This window comes from Saccharomycopsis crataegensis (assembly GCF_037102585.1).
Source record: "Saccharomycopsis crataegensis DNA, jcf7180000000073, whole genome shotgun sequence".
NCBI lineage: Eukaryota > Fungi > Ascomycota > Saccharomycetes > Ascoideales > Saccharomycopsidaceae > Saccharomycopsis > Saccharomycopsis crataegensis.
Window position 1 is genome coordinate 894,091 of NW_027043820.1, and position 15,527 is coordinate 909,617.

At 39.2% G+C, this 15,527-nt stretch overlaps 6 protein-coding genes across 6 annotated transcripts; 5 read left to right on the plus strand and 1 right to left on the minus strand. All coding sequences in view use genetic code 12, as the record gives it.

The window, feature by feature from the left end:
• Positions 1-631: 631 nt before the first annotated feature.
• DASC09_011560 (uncharacterized protein) lies at positions 632-2,413 on the plus strand (the record flags this gene model as incomplete). Its single annotated transcript, XM_064994759.1, has 1 exon — positions 632-2,413. The coding sequence occupies one exon, from the start codon at positions 632-634 to the stop codon at positions 2,411-2,413; it is 1,782 nt and encodes a 593-aa protein (XP_064850831.1).
• A 412-nt stretch (positions 2,414-2,825) lies between these two features.
• On the plus strand, positions 2,826-4,946 carry VTC4 (Vtc4p; the record flags this gene model as incomplete). The annotated part of the gene is made up of 1 exon (XM_064994760.1): positions 2,826-4,946. One exon carries the CDS (start codon positions 2,826-2,828, stop codon positions 4,944-4,946), a length of 2,121 nt encoding a protein of 706 aa, XP_064850832.1.
• A 376-nt stretch (positions 4,947-5,322) lies between these two features.
• Positions 5,323-6,771, minus strand: ADE13 (adenylosuccinase ADE13; the record flags this gene model as incomplete). Its single annotated transcript, XM_064994761.1, has 1 exon — positions 5,323-6,771. One exon carries the CDS (start codon positions 6,769-6,771, stop codon positions 5,323-5,325), a length of 1,449 nt encoding a protein of 482 aa, XP_064850833.1.
• A 362-nt stretch (positions 6,772-7,133) lies between these two features.
• Positions 7,134-10,457, plus strand: MAK10 (Mak10p; the record flags this gene model as incomplete). The annotated part of the gene is made up of 2 exons (XM_064994762.1): positions 7,134-7,158; positions 7,249-10,457. 2 exons carry the CDS (start codon positions 7,134-7,136, stop codon positions 10,455-10,457), a joined length of 3,234 nt encoding a protein of 1,077 aa, XP_064850834.1.
• A 331-nt stretch (positions 10,458-10,788) lies between these two features.
• DASC09_011600 (uncharacterized protein) lies at positions 10,789-13,224 on the plus strand (the record flags this gene model as incomplete). The annotated part of the gene is made up of 1 exon (XM_064994763.1): positions 10,789-13,224. One exon carries the CDS (start codon positions 10,789-10,791, stop codon positions 13,222-13,224), a length of 2,436 nt encoding a protein of 811 aa, XP_064850835.1.
• A 740-nt stretch (positions 13,225-13,964) lies between these two features.
• TOM6 (Tom6p) lies at positions 13,965-15,412 on the plus strand (the record flags this gene model as incomplete). Its single annotated transcript, XM_064994764.1, has 2 exons — positions 13,965-14,145; positions 15,279-15,412. The coding sequence occupies 2 exons, from the start codon at positions 13,965-13,967 to the stop codon at positions 15,410-15,412; spliced, it is 315 nt and encodes a 104-aa protein (XP_064850836.1).
• Positions 15,413-15,527: the final 115 nt, after the last annotated feature.

Consider the following 15,527-nt stretch of genomic DNA (forward strand, 5'->3'; position numbering starts at 1 on the left):
TATTGCCATTGATATTTGCGAGTATTTGCAAGAATATATTACATTGGGGAGTTTGGAGGCCGCCGTAAAGAATTAGCTTATCAATAAAATAATAATCCTGGAAACAATTGCGGTGATATTGTGTTGTGGGTGTTTTTAGGGGGAAGATTTCTAAGCTGCATAATTTGAAATATCCTTTACTGGAAAGCATTGACCGATATTATACACCATTTATAATTATTATTCTAATTTATGACAGTTGAAATGCTACAATGATGGATGTGAGCAATTAAACAACAGAATAATATAAATGTATATGATTGATGAAAACTGTATCAATTACGGGCGATCTACAACTCTATCCACTTTGAAATACCACCAAAATCGATGTCCAAAGTGTCACACTTTTCGTATCTATACTATTGAGAGATCTCTCAATTGATTATTGCTTTCACTATTATTATTAGTAGTATTATTTCCTATTATTCTTCCTGCTACTTATTTCTCTGTGTCTCCTCCTAATGGATCCTCATATTTGGCGACCGGGTAATCACAAAATCATTTGTCTGAAAATTTTTTTCCGTACTATTATCATAGATCATCGTTACAACACAGTGTTACTTACTTACTCATTCACGATCGTCAAATAATAATGTCTGATCTCCCATTTTCTCTTAACTTCTTGTCCTCCCCAGAGAACCCATGGGGTCCTCCAAAAGCGGTTCCTGCGTCATTGAACTTCCACTCGATTCCATACGCTCCATTCTCCAAGTCTGATAAATTAGGTAAAGCCTCAGACTGGTTCAGTGCCGAACAATTCCAAAACCAACCACAAGGCAAGGGCCAAAAGAATGTCAGAGACCCATTCCACGCCTACGGTGCCTCCGCTGCTTCCAAGTTTGCTGCCGAAGAAACTTCTGATAACGTTAACAGCTTTGAAGTTGTCGACAACAAACCATCGACCACTACAGCCAACCAACAACAAAAGACTGTCCTTAGAGGAAGAGGTAACAACAACAACAACAACAATAATAAGAGACAAGGTGGTGCTAATGCTCCTCAAAGAAATGCTTTCCAAAGACCTGCTCCAGTTAAGAAGCCTGTTTCTGCCGTCCAGACTCCACAACAACAACGTGCCAGTTACTGGAACACTCAAAACCAACTCCAAATTGATGAAGCGGCCAAGAAGAAGAAGTATTCTATTGAAGTGAAATCCAACTTTTCTAAGGTGACCGATATTGAGCTCAACAAGCTCACCAAATTGAATTTGGACTTGGGGGCTAACGGTAAAGGTGAAACCTTGGCTGTCAAGGCTAACCCATCTTTGATGAAATTATACAATAAGACTTTTGACAAATTATCATCTAGCTCCAACTTGAACAAGAAAACCATTCCATTGAAGGTGTTTTCTAAAGAATTCCCAAAGACTTACGTTGACACCATGAACGATGAAACTTTGATGAATTACGCCAAGGATGGTACCGCTGATGTGTTGATCACTGACGAAATTTTGACCACCATCATGGCTGCTCCAAAATCTAACTTCCCTTGGAACTTCAAGATCGTTAAGGACTTGAAGAACAACAAGTTATACTTCTCAAACTCCGAACTTGAACCACAGACAATTGTCGATGAAAACGATAAAGACTTATTCCTTACCAGTTTCCTTGCCGATGACAATACTCTTAACAGTCACGTAAGATTGGCAAATGAATTCAAGGGTATTAACTACAACTTATCCAGATTTGTTACTGCCTCAACCAACGGTGCCAATATCCAAAAAATCACTCCAGACACTGCCGTTAACAAATCTTCTGACGTTAAGACTAGTAAGATCTACAAGTACAAGCTTTATAAGATTCCACAAGTGACAGTTGGTGAAGATAATAAGAAGCACCGCAAGTTGACTTTAGCCAAATCCGACGATGAGGAAGCCGAAATCAAGTACATTAATGTTGGTATTCGTACTGAAGCTGATCTTTTGCAGAAGCCAAACTCTGGTGACGAATATGAAACTGTTGCCGTTCATGCTTTGAACCAATACAAGCCATCTCAATTGGACTGGAAATCTAAATTGATCTCTAACCGTGGTGCCATTATTTCTACTGAATTGAGAAAGAACAACAACTTGTTTAGCAAGTGGATTGTCAGCTCGATCTTGGGTGATATCAACAGCATTAAGTTGGGTTTTGTCGCTCGTGACAGCTTCAACTCTGCCGAGAAGCACAGTGTCTTGGGTATGTTTAACTATAAGCCAGAAGACTTGGCCAGACAATGCAACTTACAAATTGGTAACGGTTGGGCCATTTTCAAGAGCATTATCGACATTGTGAACCATGAGGCTGAAGTCAGCAAAGACAGTAAAGATACCGTTGAATTCATGTTGGCCAGAGACCCTAGCCAACCTAAGTTGAATATCTATAGAGTCGATTAGTTTTTATATGTATTATTTTTCCTTTTCTACTCCATTGATTAATGAATGCACCCGTTAAATTGTTTCTATGATGGTTACTCACAATGTATACACCTGAACACCAGCCAGCCAACCTGCCACATTGCCCACAGCACCCGTGCACCAACCCTGCTGCGCTTTCAATAAAATTTGCGGCGGGTTTTTCTATCTTGCAGTAATGGGGTGTAGAACCCCTGATATAGCTAAGGCAAACAAACAAAGGGAAAAACGTGGGCATCCATCAGCGATGAGTTTATCATAGCTTTTAATGCTGGGCGGCTGGAAAAAACTAATTTCAAGAGAACAACACACTGCACTTTTCTTTTTTGTTCTTCGAACCCTCACTCAAGATTCAATCCATATATCTCAGGTTGGTGTACATAAGTGAACGACTATGAAGTTTGGTGAACATCTTAAAAGCAGTCTTATCAAGGACTTCAATTTCTACTATATCGCGTACGATGACCTTAAATACCAATTGAAAAAAGGCCTCAACAAGAACGATGATACCTGGTCAAGCGATCTCGAAGAACAGTTTCTTACTTCTCTCGAATCCGAATTAGACAAGGTTTACTCCTTCACCGTGCTCAAGAAGGGGGAAATTCAAAAGAGAATTAAGAGCACCGAGAAATTGGTCAATGAGGTGGTGGAGGCCGTGGATTCTGATCATCCGCCACTTGAAGAGGACTTCCTCGAGTTGGAAGATGAATTATCGGATATCATTGCCGATACCCACGACTTGGCGAAATTTACCAAACTCAACTATACCGGTTTTCACAAAATCATCAAGAAGCACGACAAGCAAACCAAATTCCATTTGAAGCCGATTTTCCAGGCCAGATTAGATTCCAAACCGTTCTTCAAGGACAACTACGACAATTTGATTGTCAAGTTATCGAAGCTCTATGACTTGGTCAGAACTAGAGGTAATCCTGTCATTGGTGACTCAGCCGCGGGTGGAAAGCAACAAAATTTTGTGCGTCAAACTACCAAGTATTGGGTTCATCCTGACAACGTCACGGAATTGAAGTTGATTATCCTTAAGCATTTGCCAGTGTTGGTTTTCAATTCCAACAAGGAATTTTCTACTGACGATTCTGCCATCACTTCGATCTACTTTGACAATAGTAAGATGGATTTGTATTATGGTAGATTAAGAAAAGATGAAGGTGCCGAAGCTCATAGATTACGTTGGTACGGTAATATGAAAAGCGACACGATTTTCTTTGAAAGAAAGACCCATAGAGAAGATTGGACTGGGGAATCATCGGTGAAACAACGGTTTTCCACCAAAGAAAAACATGTCAATGATTTCATCAAGGGTGAATACACAGTTCCGCAAGCTTTTGAGAAAATGAGAAAGGAAGGGAAGAAAAGTAGAAAAGAGATTGAAAATTTGGAAGCCTTGGCATCCGAAATTCAATATGCAATGATCAAGAGAAAACTAAGACCAGTCATGAGATCATTTTATCACAGAACTGCTTTCCAATTACCAGGGGACGCGAGAGTCCGTATTTCTCTTGATACGGAATTGTCATTGGTGAGAGAAGATAATTTTGACGGACACGACAGAACTAATGGCAACTGGCGTAGAACCGATATTGGTATTGATTGGCCATTCAATCAATTAGATGATAAGGATATCTGCAGGTTCCCTTATGCAGTTTTGGAAGTTAAATTGCAAACTCAATTAGGCCAAGAACCTCCTCAATGGATTCGTGACTTGATTGCTTCCCACTTGGTCGAAGCAGTACCTAAGTTCTCTAAATTCATTCATGGTTGTGCTTCTTTGCTTCCAGAAAAAGTTGATTTGATTCCATTCTGGTTACCTCAAATGGACGTTGATATTAGAAAACCAAAACTAGTTGAAGGGGTAGGTATTCAAAAGATTCACCATGACAATAATAGCGATAGCAATCATGCTACCGCCGAGTTCTTGGACGAGGAAGAACTTCTTGGTGGTAACTATCAGTCAACAAACTCTGCCTCCATCGTTGCTAATGTTGGCGGTGACTCAGAAAGTTCTCCATTATTGATCAACTCTTATTCGGCACGCAAAGTGAATACTAACGGTTTCTCCCTTGTGCCAAAATTCATTAGAGATTACTTTGATGATGATAGGGAATATAAGATTCCCCAAGGCACAGTGTTTGAAACCCGGATCAAGGCGCCTCCAGGAAAGCAAATATGTGTTCCAGTGCGGATCGAACCAAAAGTATACTTTGCCACTGAACGTACTTTCCTTTCGTGGCTTTCTATTGCTATGGTCCTTGGGGCTACTGCCACCACTTTGCTCAGCTATGGTGGTTCTGGAGCTTCACTCGTTTCATCTATTGGGTTTTTCGTTAGTGCCATTTTAACAATTATTTATGCCACAGTATTGTACATTTGGCGTGTATACCAAGTTAGAGAAAAGAAGGCAACCGACTACACTGACAGAGTTGGGCCTGCTGGTATTTGTGGCTTGTTGATGATCTCTACCTTTTTGACCTTTGTGTTCAAGTACACTGAATAATATTTTTTTCCTTTCTTTTACAGTTTTATCTTCTTTATTTAGTTATCTCTTTTTTTTTTTTTCATTCTTTCGGCATATGGTTGAATCATCAATTACATGTCTCCTATTTGAATCTTGTTTACAAAACGCAACCATATCTTTTCATTTAATAATACTCAATACAAAAAAAACAACATTCATAGAACTATTCAAGATTATTTTTCAAACATTTAAGACAGGTTAATTTTAACAAATGGAGAACGTCAATTCAAACACCTAAAAAAAAAAAAATAATGATGAAAAAAAAAATAGCTCCTGTGTTCATTTATATACATACATATATATATATATATATATATATATAAATATATATATATATATAATATACTGACAAGACTTAAACGCTCAAGCTGACAGTGGCATCATTGATGTGCTTTTGGAATGGCTTCAAAGCTTCAGCAACATCCTTCTTGACAAACTTGTCAGTTTGTTGAGCAGCTCTACCGACAAAAGTGGATGGGTCCAACAATTTGTCCAAATCGGCCCAGATTGGCTTGAAGTATTCGGTGTTTTTGATTCTTTCAATCAAATCATTGTCACCACCTTGTTGCTTGACAACGGCACTGGCTTGGTGGGACAACACTCTAATTTCTTCGTGACATTCTTGTCTAGAAGCACCTTTTTCAACCATGGCCATGATGATGTTTTCGGTGGCCATGAATGGCAATTCAGCCATGATTCTTCTTTCAATGACCTTAGGGTAAACAACGAGGCCGGAAGTGATGTTCAACAAGGTGGTCAAGACGATATCAGCGGTCAAGAAAGCGGATGGGAGGGACACTCTTCTGATGGCAGAATCGTCCAAAGTTCTTTCAAACCATTGGACCGATGCTGTTTGCACGGCATCGGAGAAAAGTGATCCCAAGTGTCTGGACAAAGAACACACACGTTCACTTCTCATTGGGTTTCTCTTGTAGGCCATGGCCGAAGACCCGATTTGGGACTTTTCAAATGGTTCTTCCATTTCCTTCAAGTTAGCCAACAATCTAATATCGGTGGCCATCTTGTGCGCGGTGGCTCCCAAAGAAGCCAATGGGGCCAACACGTCAATATCAATCTTTCTAGAGTAAGTTTGACCAGTGACAGGGTAGGCAAAGTCGAAGCCCAACAATTCGACGATCTTGGCATCGAGAGCCTCGACAGCATCGTGATCACCGTGCAACAAGGACAAGAAAGAACCTTGGGTACCGGTGGTCCCCTTGGCACCTCTCAACCCCAAATCGTTTCTAGCACGCACAATGTTTCTCAAATCCCACAAGAGTTCTTGCAACCATAAAGTGCTTCTCTTCCCAACAGTAGTCAATTGAGCTGGTTGGAAATGGGTCCATCCAAGAACTGGCAAATCCTTGTATTCGAGAGCAAACTTCGACAATCTGTCAATGACGTTGACCAACTTTGGGATAATGACATCGAAAGCGTCCCTGAGGAAGATCAAGTCAGCATTATCGGTGACATAACAAGAAGTAGCCCCCAAATGGATGATCCCGGCAGCAGCAGGACAAGTTTCCCCAAAAACGTGGACGTGGGCCATGACATCGTGTCTAACGATTGCTTCTTGCTTTTTGGCAGCCTCGATTTCTTCATCGGTGATTTCGAGATGCTTTTCCATTTGTCCTAGAGCCTCGTCGGTGATGACGTCCAATCCAACGGATTTTTCAGCCTTGGCTAAAGTGAGCCACAACTTTCTCCATGTTGAGAAACGGTTTCTCAAAGAGAAGATCTTGGACATTTCATCCGAGGCATATCTCGAGGATAATGGGGTGGAGTACTTGTCGTTGTCAGACATCCTGGTACGAAGAACTTTGTTAGAGAGTTTTGGGAGTGGGCGATTGAGCTGTTGTTTCTTCCTGCTAACAATCCTCTCTCAAGAGAAAAAAAAAAAAGACTATTGTACTCGGGGCAAGAGTCATCACCATCTATTTATCCGCGGAGGTTGAAAAAATTTCCTGCGCTGCCCGTACGATGATATATGCGCGTAACTGCATATATATGCATCACGAAACATGTGACATTTTTTTTTTACAGTTGTGAGCCCCTGGCAAGTGCCCCGTGCCAAAAAAGTTGCACGAAAAATCACCCTCATAACATATTACTAGCTAGCACTTGCCTAATACTTCAATCCTTTCTTTTGCAGACCAAAGATCGATCATGGCAGAAAATGCGTTTGTTCCTCGTAAGTGCATCATCATTATCTCATATCATCTGCCAAGTTAAGTCGTGGCTTGTTTGTTGTTATTGAAGCATACTAACCTCAATAAAACAGAAATTGATATTTTAAATACCCAATTCACAGATGTAACTTCGCTCTTCTTATCTCTATCTGCATCGTCAATTCCCCCAAACCAAGTAGTTCAATCGTCTTCTTTTGCATTATTTGAAGGTACCCATGCATTGGAAATTGCAAATAAACATTTGGACACTTCGGCCCTAACCTTTCCTGCTACGGAATCAACCGTCGCTGATTTCAACTTCAACAATGATTCGCCGCTCCAATTCGACGATATCATAATCATTGTTGACAAGTTGTTCAGATTGACTTTCCTATGGTTGGAAAATAACCAAATGTTGAGCACCACGGTACTATCGTGCGTGTACGTTGAAAAATTATTATTAAACTACACCAAGGGGAAGAAAATCACCACAAAACAAGATTCGTTGAAATTTGCAACGCTTTGGGATTATCAAACCGAAGAAGAATTGGATCAATTATATTCGCAATTGAAATCCTACCAAAAAGAGTATCTCCAACTTTCACAAACCGATGGCCAATCTCCAAGAGCCAGGTTTCTCAAAAATTATATTCTCACCCACACCACTTTCCGGTCGCTTTTGATCGGGTTGGTGAATATCATGAGTCAATTGATCCAGCTTTTCAGATCCGGGGTGGTTTATGAAGAAGAAGACGTGATTTCTCAATTACCTCAAGGATTGGAAGTTTGGAATAAGATGGAGGATTCTGTGTGCCAGGAATTGGTGATGGGAGACATTTGGGCTAAAAAAGTTGAATGTGTAACTGAAGCAGATGCGGCCACCACCAATGGATTGAAGCTTGAATTGCTACTATCATATTCTAATATTTTCAAAAAAATGAACGAACTAACTAGACTCTTAACCCGATCATTCAATTTAACCAACTCTAACAATGATACCATAGGAATTGGTTATGGGTCAGAATTTGTTGATAATGTCGATGCTTCTACACCCACCAATCCTAATCCGACCCAAGTAAATACCGAGTTTCTTGAATCCATGGTATCTTCTCTCTCATTCTTCGAGTCCAAACAACCAGAAGTTACCAAAATCATCCAAACCAATACCAATATTTATTCGGCACAATGTTTTTCGCAAGGAATTCAAAAAAGATTGAGTAATACTCGACCACTTAACAAACTTCCGGCATCAGAAGACATTGCTGGGATGAGTTACGCGGTGATTAATGTGCGATACTTCAAAAGTTTGATGAATTGGCTCAAAGAAGTGAATTACTTGATGGCGAATTTCAACGTTACAAATTTCAGGAGATTCTTGGAATTAGTGTTCTGGAAATCAGGATCAGTTGGCAGCTTTGATTGTGGAACCACATGGGGAGAAACTGTAGTTTGGAGATCGTGGGTCCAATTATTCATGATCCGTGATAACAAATCATTATTTGGCAGTGACGTCAAGTTATGTGAAGTGATGCTTGGTCAAATGAACTGGTTTGCCGGAATTGAAAGTGGATGGTTAAACATGGCATTTGGTGGGTGTCAACCAGAACACCCACGGGTGAATGCGTCTTCTTCCAACAATGTGCAACATCAAGGAGTTTTTGGAATTATAGATACTGATCCCATGGAATTCATTCAACGAGATTTATCGATTCCTAAATCCTACCATGGTGGGGATGCTGTGGGTCTACCACCAAAACCTCAGAAGAAAAATAAAAAGAAATCGAAACTGAAGACCAGATCACCTGCTGATGTCGGGTCTTTATCTTTATCATCATTCAATGGTGAAGCTCCTGCTTCAATAATGAGATCACTCGAAATGATCATCAACTATGATTTGGTATTTATGGAATCTGCTAAAACGCCGTATTATTGCTCTTCATCAAACATCAAAGTCTCGCATCGAGAAAAACTCACTGAATTGTTGGGCCAGGTGGAGTCCACGGTATTTGAATGGATGTCGAATATCTCAAACAATCCATCTCGTCAACGTCAAATATTGTCTCGATCAATTGTGAATTTTGACTCTCTCCAAGTGGCGGCAGAAAGATTTGATCTATGGACCCACGAAGAATTGGGGATCAAAGAGTATACGCAATTTGTCCCTCGAAAACAACAATTATCTGCTATTCTCAGAGATTTACCACCAGCATTACCATTTGCCACGTACGTTTATTATCTTAAGCTTCAAACGATGTTGCAATATTTGCTTAAAGGTACACCGCTTCAAATTTACAAGCCTTGGGAATGGAGTTGTGTAAATTGGTACGGGGCGTATTTCGCGGATAATTTAATAATCGTCTTGAATCGTATGAAGCAATGTAATACCGCTAAGATGCAGAAGTTACGGTATAAGATCCGCGAGGTTGAAAAGTTGGAGAATCCTGCGAAGTTTGCCAAGTTAGTGGAACTAATGAAGCAGGATTTGGTATTCAAGTATCATTTATCAGAAGTTAATAAGTTTGCTGGGACCACCACCACCACCACCTCCTCCTCCTCCTCGTCACAATCAGTGTATAAGACTTACAATCATCAATGTCTCGAGATTCTTCAATTGAAATTAGCCAAGCTCATGAAAGTGGAGGATTCATTATTGGACGAAATGAACTATTATGAATCATTGAAGAGCATGTGCCGTGGAACCCACCAATTATTAGAAGTTTATAGTAACTTGGGGGTTCTGGTGGTGTGTAAACCCGAATTCACATGGATTGAAACGGTTATTGCCAAGGCAAGTTCTTCTTCTTCTTCACTGGTTGGTTTTTCTGATGACGATTCATTCATGGCGAAACTATTTGGTCTCAGATTTAAATCTTTCTCATCGGTGGGAGTGCCAGATCCACTAACTTTTTCCCAGTTTGTCATTGCGACCACTAAGGATCAGAAGTACTTGAGTGACAATAATATGGTCAACTGGGGTTTGTTGAAGAGCAATTTCGATTCGATATTACTAGAATTCTCTAGGACCAAAAAATTGGTAAAGGATCAATTGGATAAACTTGAAAAGGAATCATCTGATGGTGTTAGCAATAGTTTTGGTAAATACAACCAGCTTACTAATCTACTTAAATGCAGTATTCAGCATTCCCTTACGATCTTCAAGACCAAACAGATGATTGAAACCCTTGAGCCAGAACTGCCAATCATGAGCAAAACTGATATTGCAAAGTTGATCAAATCGCAGAATTATGCTGGAGAAATCCAGTACGAGGTAGGCGAAGGCGAGGCAAGCTGGTTCCCATTAGTAAAGTTGGTCAAGAAATGAATGATGAGAAATATCGTTTAAATAGTTGAATAGTTACTTTGTAATATTAAAATGAAATAAACTTTTAATTCTTCTTCTGTGTATCGCTGTAAAAAAGAATTTCCAGACCCATGGATAAGGCGCCCCATGTGATGTGGAGCAATAATAACCCCTCATGAAGCCAGCTGAATTTGTATACATCGATATGACTTCATCCCCATAATATACAAAAAAAAAAACAAAAAAAAACCTCATATATCCCACAAAAACCCTCAATCCTCATTTTTGTATAATAATTTATAGCCATTAGATTATTACGGTTATCGGTGATCATATAATACACATATAAACTATGGCCAACGTTCCTTCACCCCTCGCTCCACCATTACCTTCGAGAGCCAGCAATGGTGGTGACCAGGCTTTCGCTACTACTCCATTTACCAACCAAGAAACAAACTTAACTAGGAAAATCCACGATATCGACGAGCCGTTTCCTGACCCATCGCAACTTTTGTCAGAACGGTTAGACAATTGGTTGCATTGCGTGAACATCTTATACGAATATGTCGATACTTATACCACGTTGACCAAGAAACAAATTCAAGGGTATGAGAAAATTAAAAAATCCATCTCGACTTTACCCCGGTTCACCAGATACGAAGGGCATTTGGGAGGGGTGGTTGATGGTTCTGGTACTGGGGCTCCAACTTTAGGAAGAACGACCGGCAGCACCGGCAGCGAGCCAGAAGGAGGGAGTATCTACGTTCCTAAAGGTGGTAATCGGCTCATTGGAGGTACTAGGACCAATACCATGGGGAGTAGTGAGATTGTATTGGATGCCTTAAATGGTTCACTGACCGCCCACCTGGCCAAAGAAGTAGAAGTGACGGCGGCAGCCCACGATGCGTTGCCTAGTTATTCTGATTCCGGGAGTGTTCCTGATTCGTCTGCCCAGCAGAAAATCATTGAGAATAACGAGTTTGCCCCGCATAATCGAGGGATTGATGGATTATTCGAGATGTTGAGGGTGAAAAACGACATGAATTTGACATCGTTGCAAAATTTGGATCAACAGGTGAAAGAACAAATTTTACCGGTGTTCAAGGAATTAATTGGCGAAGTATCCAATTATAAAAAAAAATTCAATAGTACCATTGAGAAGAACAATAAAACTTTAAAAAAAATCGACAAATCCAAAAAAAAATTGGTGGGTGAATTGGAAAACTCGATCAGACAATACAATGAAAACGCCTCGGCTCCTCTTAAGTCATCTACGGGGATCTTGCCTGCGGATAATATCAATTATGATAAAGATCCGTTCTTGATGAAGAAATTGTTCTTCAAGAATTTGAATGAACAATTTACCATGGAAAACACGCTCATTGAACAAATGATCACTTTGAAAGAAGAGATTTTTGGATTGGAGATCAAAATCGTCGATACCATAAAGAAATTAATTGTGTTATTCAACAATTTCCAAATCAACAGTTGTGAAGAAATGATAAATAATCTCCTGATCATTAACCAAGAATTTTCTTTGCTCGATGACAAGTTTGAAATATCCAAGTTTTTATCCAGCAACGTGGAAACCGGGGCCAAAAGCAGCAAACAAGAAATTGAGCAGAAAGACGAAATGTTGCTATTATTATCCAGTAAATTGCCTACCGATAGTAAGTTGGTGCAGATGAATTTGAAAAGAGATATAAAGTACATTAAAGTAGACGATCGCAAACTTCTTGGTACCATTAATCATGATTCGACAATCCCGATCCTCAAAGAGTTGATCACCTACCAAGAGATTAGAAAATTGTCACTTAAGGATCGAATCCAGAAAGATCATATGAAGAATGATTATTTTGCCTTGACCAAGTTGAAGTATTTATTTGTCTTTGGCACGGAAAATGATATCAATAGCAATAATGGCAACGAAAAATCTCATGACACGGTTGTTGATGTTGATGTCAGTGATAAATTGTTGACTGCTGTGGATAAAGATATTTTGAAAGGCGAGTTGGAGCCATCGTTGGTATTTTATTTACCAAAATGCTCGGTTATCGAGGATATTGACAGTGATGAGGATAATGACTCGGCCAGTTCGTCGTCTTCCAATAATACTAATTCCGGAGGTCTTTCTCGTTCAAAGACTTTGAAATCAAGATTTGGCAGCATCAAGCGGAAATTGAAATCTGAAAAACCGTTGAAACCTAATGAATACCAAATCAAATTTGTTGGTATTGATCTTAACCACCGGCTTTTGAATAAATTCAGTAAAAGTGCCCATAAACGGACCATTGTGATGAAGTTCTCCACCAAAGACCAATATCAAGTTTGGAACAGTTTGATTCGAGAAATGAGTGGTGATTTGCAAGAATTGGCAGAGGATTTTGATGAGAGGTTGGATATTGGGGCTGTCACTAGTAGCAGAGGTAGTACTCCACCAGCGCAAAGTGGATTGCCAGTTGCCGCCGAGGAGGCTACTATTAAAGAGCCTAGCAAACAAGAAGACAGAGCGTTGTCTCAAGATGATGATGAAGAAGAAGAAGCAAAGGACATTATTTCAAACCACTTGAATGAAAGTTTCACACAGAATACTATTGAGTCAAAGGCTACAGCCAACAAGAGGGCGGAGACTGTGATGAGCAGTGAACATCCTAGTGATGAGGATTTTAGTGATGCGGGAGCAGATAGTATTTTTGAGTTAAGAGAAGCAATCAAGAAGGACAAAGAAAAAGAAGGCGGGAGCGCAAAAGAAGGCGCGACGTTTGTCGAAGACTCTCAGATACAGTAGTATTATCACCATTGATGCTGTGTTTGTTATTACAATAATCTGTATTTGCACGTCAGTCAGTTGTGTAATTAATATTAATATACGAGAGAATCAAAAATTGCCCACGTCCTCGTAAAAAAAAAAACTGAAGCACACCGCACCGCACGTGGTGATACTTTCATGTGTCAAAGAAGAAAAAAAAAAAAAAAAAATTCCATTTCCTTTGTTTGTGTTATCAGCCATAAAAGTTTTCATATACAAGAGCGAAGCAAAGACTGAGGCTGGCTGAACACTGCATACTCTGGGTGGGGAAATAGCCAAATAAGTGAATAATTACAAGGTGATTCTCTCTTGGGTTTCTGCTCTCCAGGCGGTTTTGTCTGTATCGCCTGATATTTTTGTTTTGCTTTTGCCATCATTACCAGAGATTACAGTTTATTAGCGAGCAATCTTTGTACTTACCGAGCCAAGCGTCAAACACCGCCAATAAAACGTAAAAATACCCAATACTGAACCACAATCCACAAGAGAAACAAAATACGGGAAACATAACAAAATATACATCCACTTATCAAAGAGTTGAAACCCTCCTCCTTTTTTTTTCTTTTTTTTTTTTCTTTCTTGCGTTTTATCATCTTCCCATTGAACAAACAAACAACATTGAAACTCAAAGAGATTCAGCACAACAACATTGCATAATAATAATAACGATGATGATTCTAGAATACTTTCCTCAAATTTCGGTTATTCAAGGATTTACCATGAGCTCTGAAGTTGAAATTATATTGAAGGTGTCGATGGTGATATTGCAAATGATTCAGTTCACCAGCGGGTTGCTTTCTGTATTGATAATTGGTCCTGTTGTGGGATTGGTGTTGTTTGATTTATTGAGATATGTGTACCGGCTACTCAGCTCTTCTTCTACCACTAAACAAGTTGTTGGTAAAAGGAAGATGGATTGACCCATCACCATCTTGTGTTTGTTCCCGATATGCCGTTACATGGTGGATATTTCATATTCTTGCTGGTTACAATTTCATACGCTACTCCATATATACTATACTGAATGCTGCTGTTTCCTATTTTTATTATTATTATTATTATTACTTCCTATTCTCTGTGCTTTATGTCTGATGGTGGTTTGGTGATTTAATGTATCTCCCTGCCTGATGTCTGGGTTTTCTGGTTTGTGGCTTTTTTTTTCTTGTTGTTGTTGTCGTTCCTCTTTTCCCTGTGTGTGTCTGGGTGTTTTTGGAATTTTTTCTTGTTGTTTCCCATTTCTGGTTTTTTTTTTCTCGTTTCCTTCCTCTCCTACATCTTTTTCTCTTGTTTTTTTTTCTGTTATTATTTGGGCAGAGAAGAAAATCAGAATTATCATCTTGAAAGATGATTGTCTGTGTATTGGTCATTTGCTGGTTCTTATGACTCAATTACAAGGTATGTCGATTGTCTTACCAAGTTTTATTTTTGTTCAATTTGATTGCCAATGATGAATGTTTCTTTTTAACCTTATCTACATTACATGAGAATTTTAAAGTGATTAGGAAAAGATTTTCTGAGTTGTTGTTGTTATTGTTGTTGTTGTTTCATCAATTTATTTGTTCACTAAGCTGATTAATGGGTGTTAATTTCTTGGAATGTTTCTTTTACTAACAATAAGACAGATAATCATCGTCAAAACTTTGCGTATAGTTGTTGGTATATTTTTTTACCGTTACAATTTTTCCGAGAGCTGTGAAATATGATGATTATTTTTTCTCTCCTGCTATCTATCTATCTATCTATCTATCTATCTATCTATCTATCTATATACATATATATATCTCTACTTATCAAACGATTATCATCTCTCCAATTGTTATTGTAATGAGTGAGTGCTCCAAGTAAGAACTCCCCTCGATGTCCTCCACGTGACCAAGGCAGAAATTACACCGAAATTTCAACCGCCAGAAAAATAAGAGAAAAAATTTTGTGAGCTTCTGCGATGATGATACACTACACACAACAACAACTACAAATATAAATAAATAAATATATCACAATGTACGGCGGTGCTTTTCCTCGTGTTGCTCAAGAACCAGAACCAACTTCCAGATTCCAACAGTTCAAGAAGACCCCATTGTACCCAGTGTTGGTCAACGGGGTGCTCTTCACCGCTGGCGTGTGGTTTATCCAATCTCCATTGATGGATCTTTTGAACCCTCAGTAAGTGGTGTTTTTTCCTATTATTACCAATTTGCATTCACTACGATGATTATTAAACTAACGCATTTTAGATTCTAAGCTAAATTAATCACAGTTATGGTTGTCTTGTCTTGTCTTGT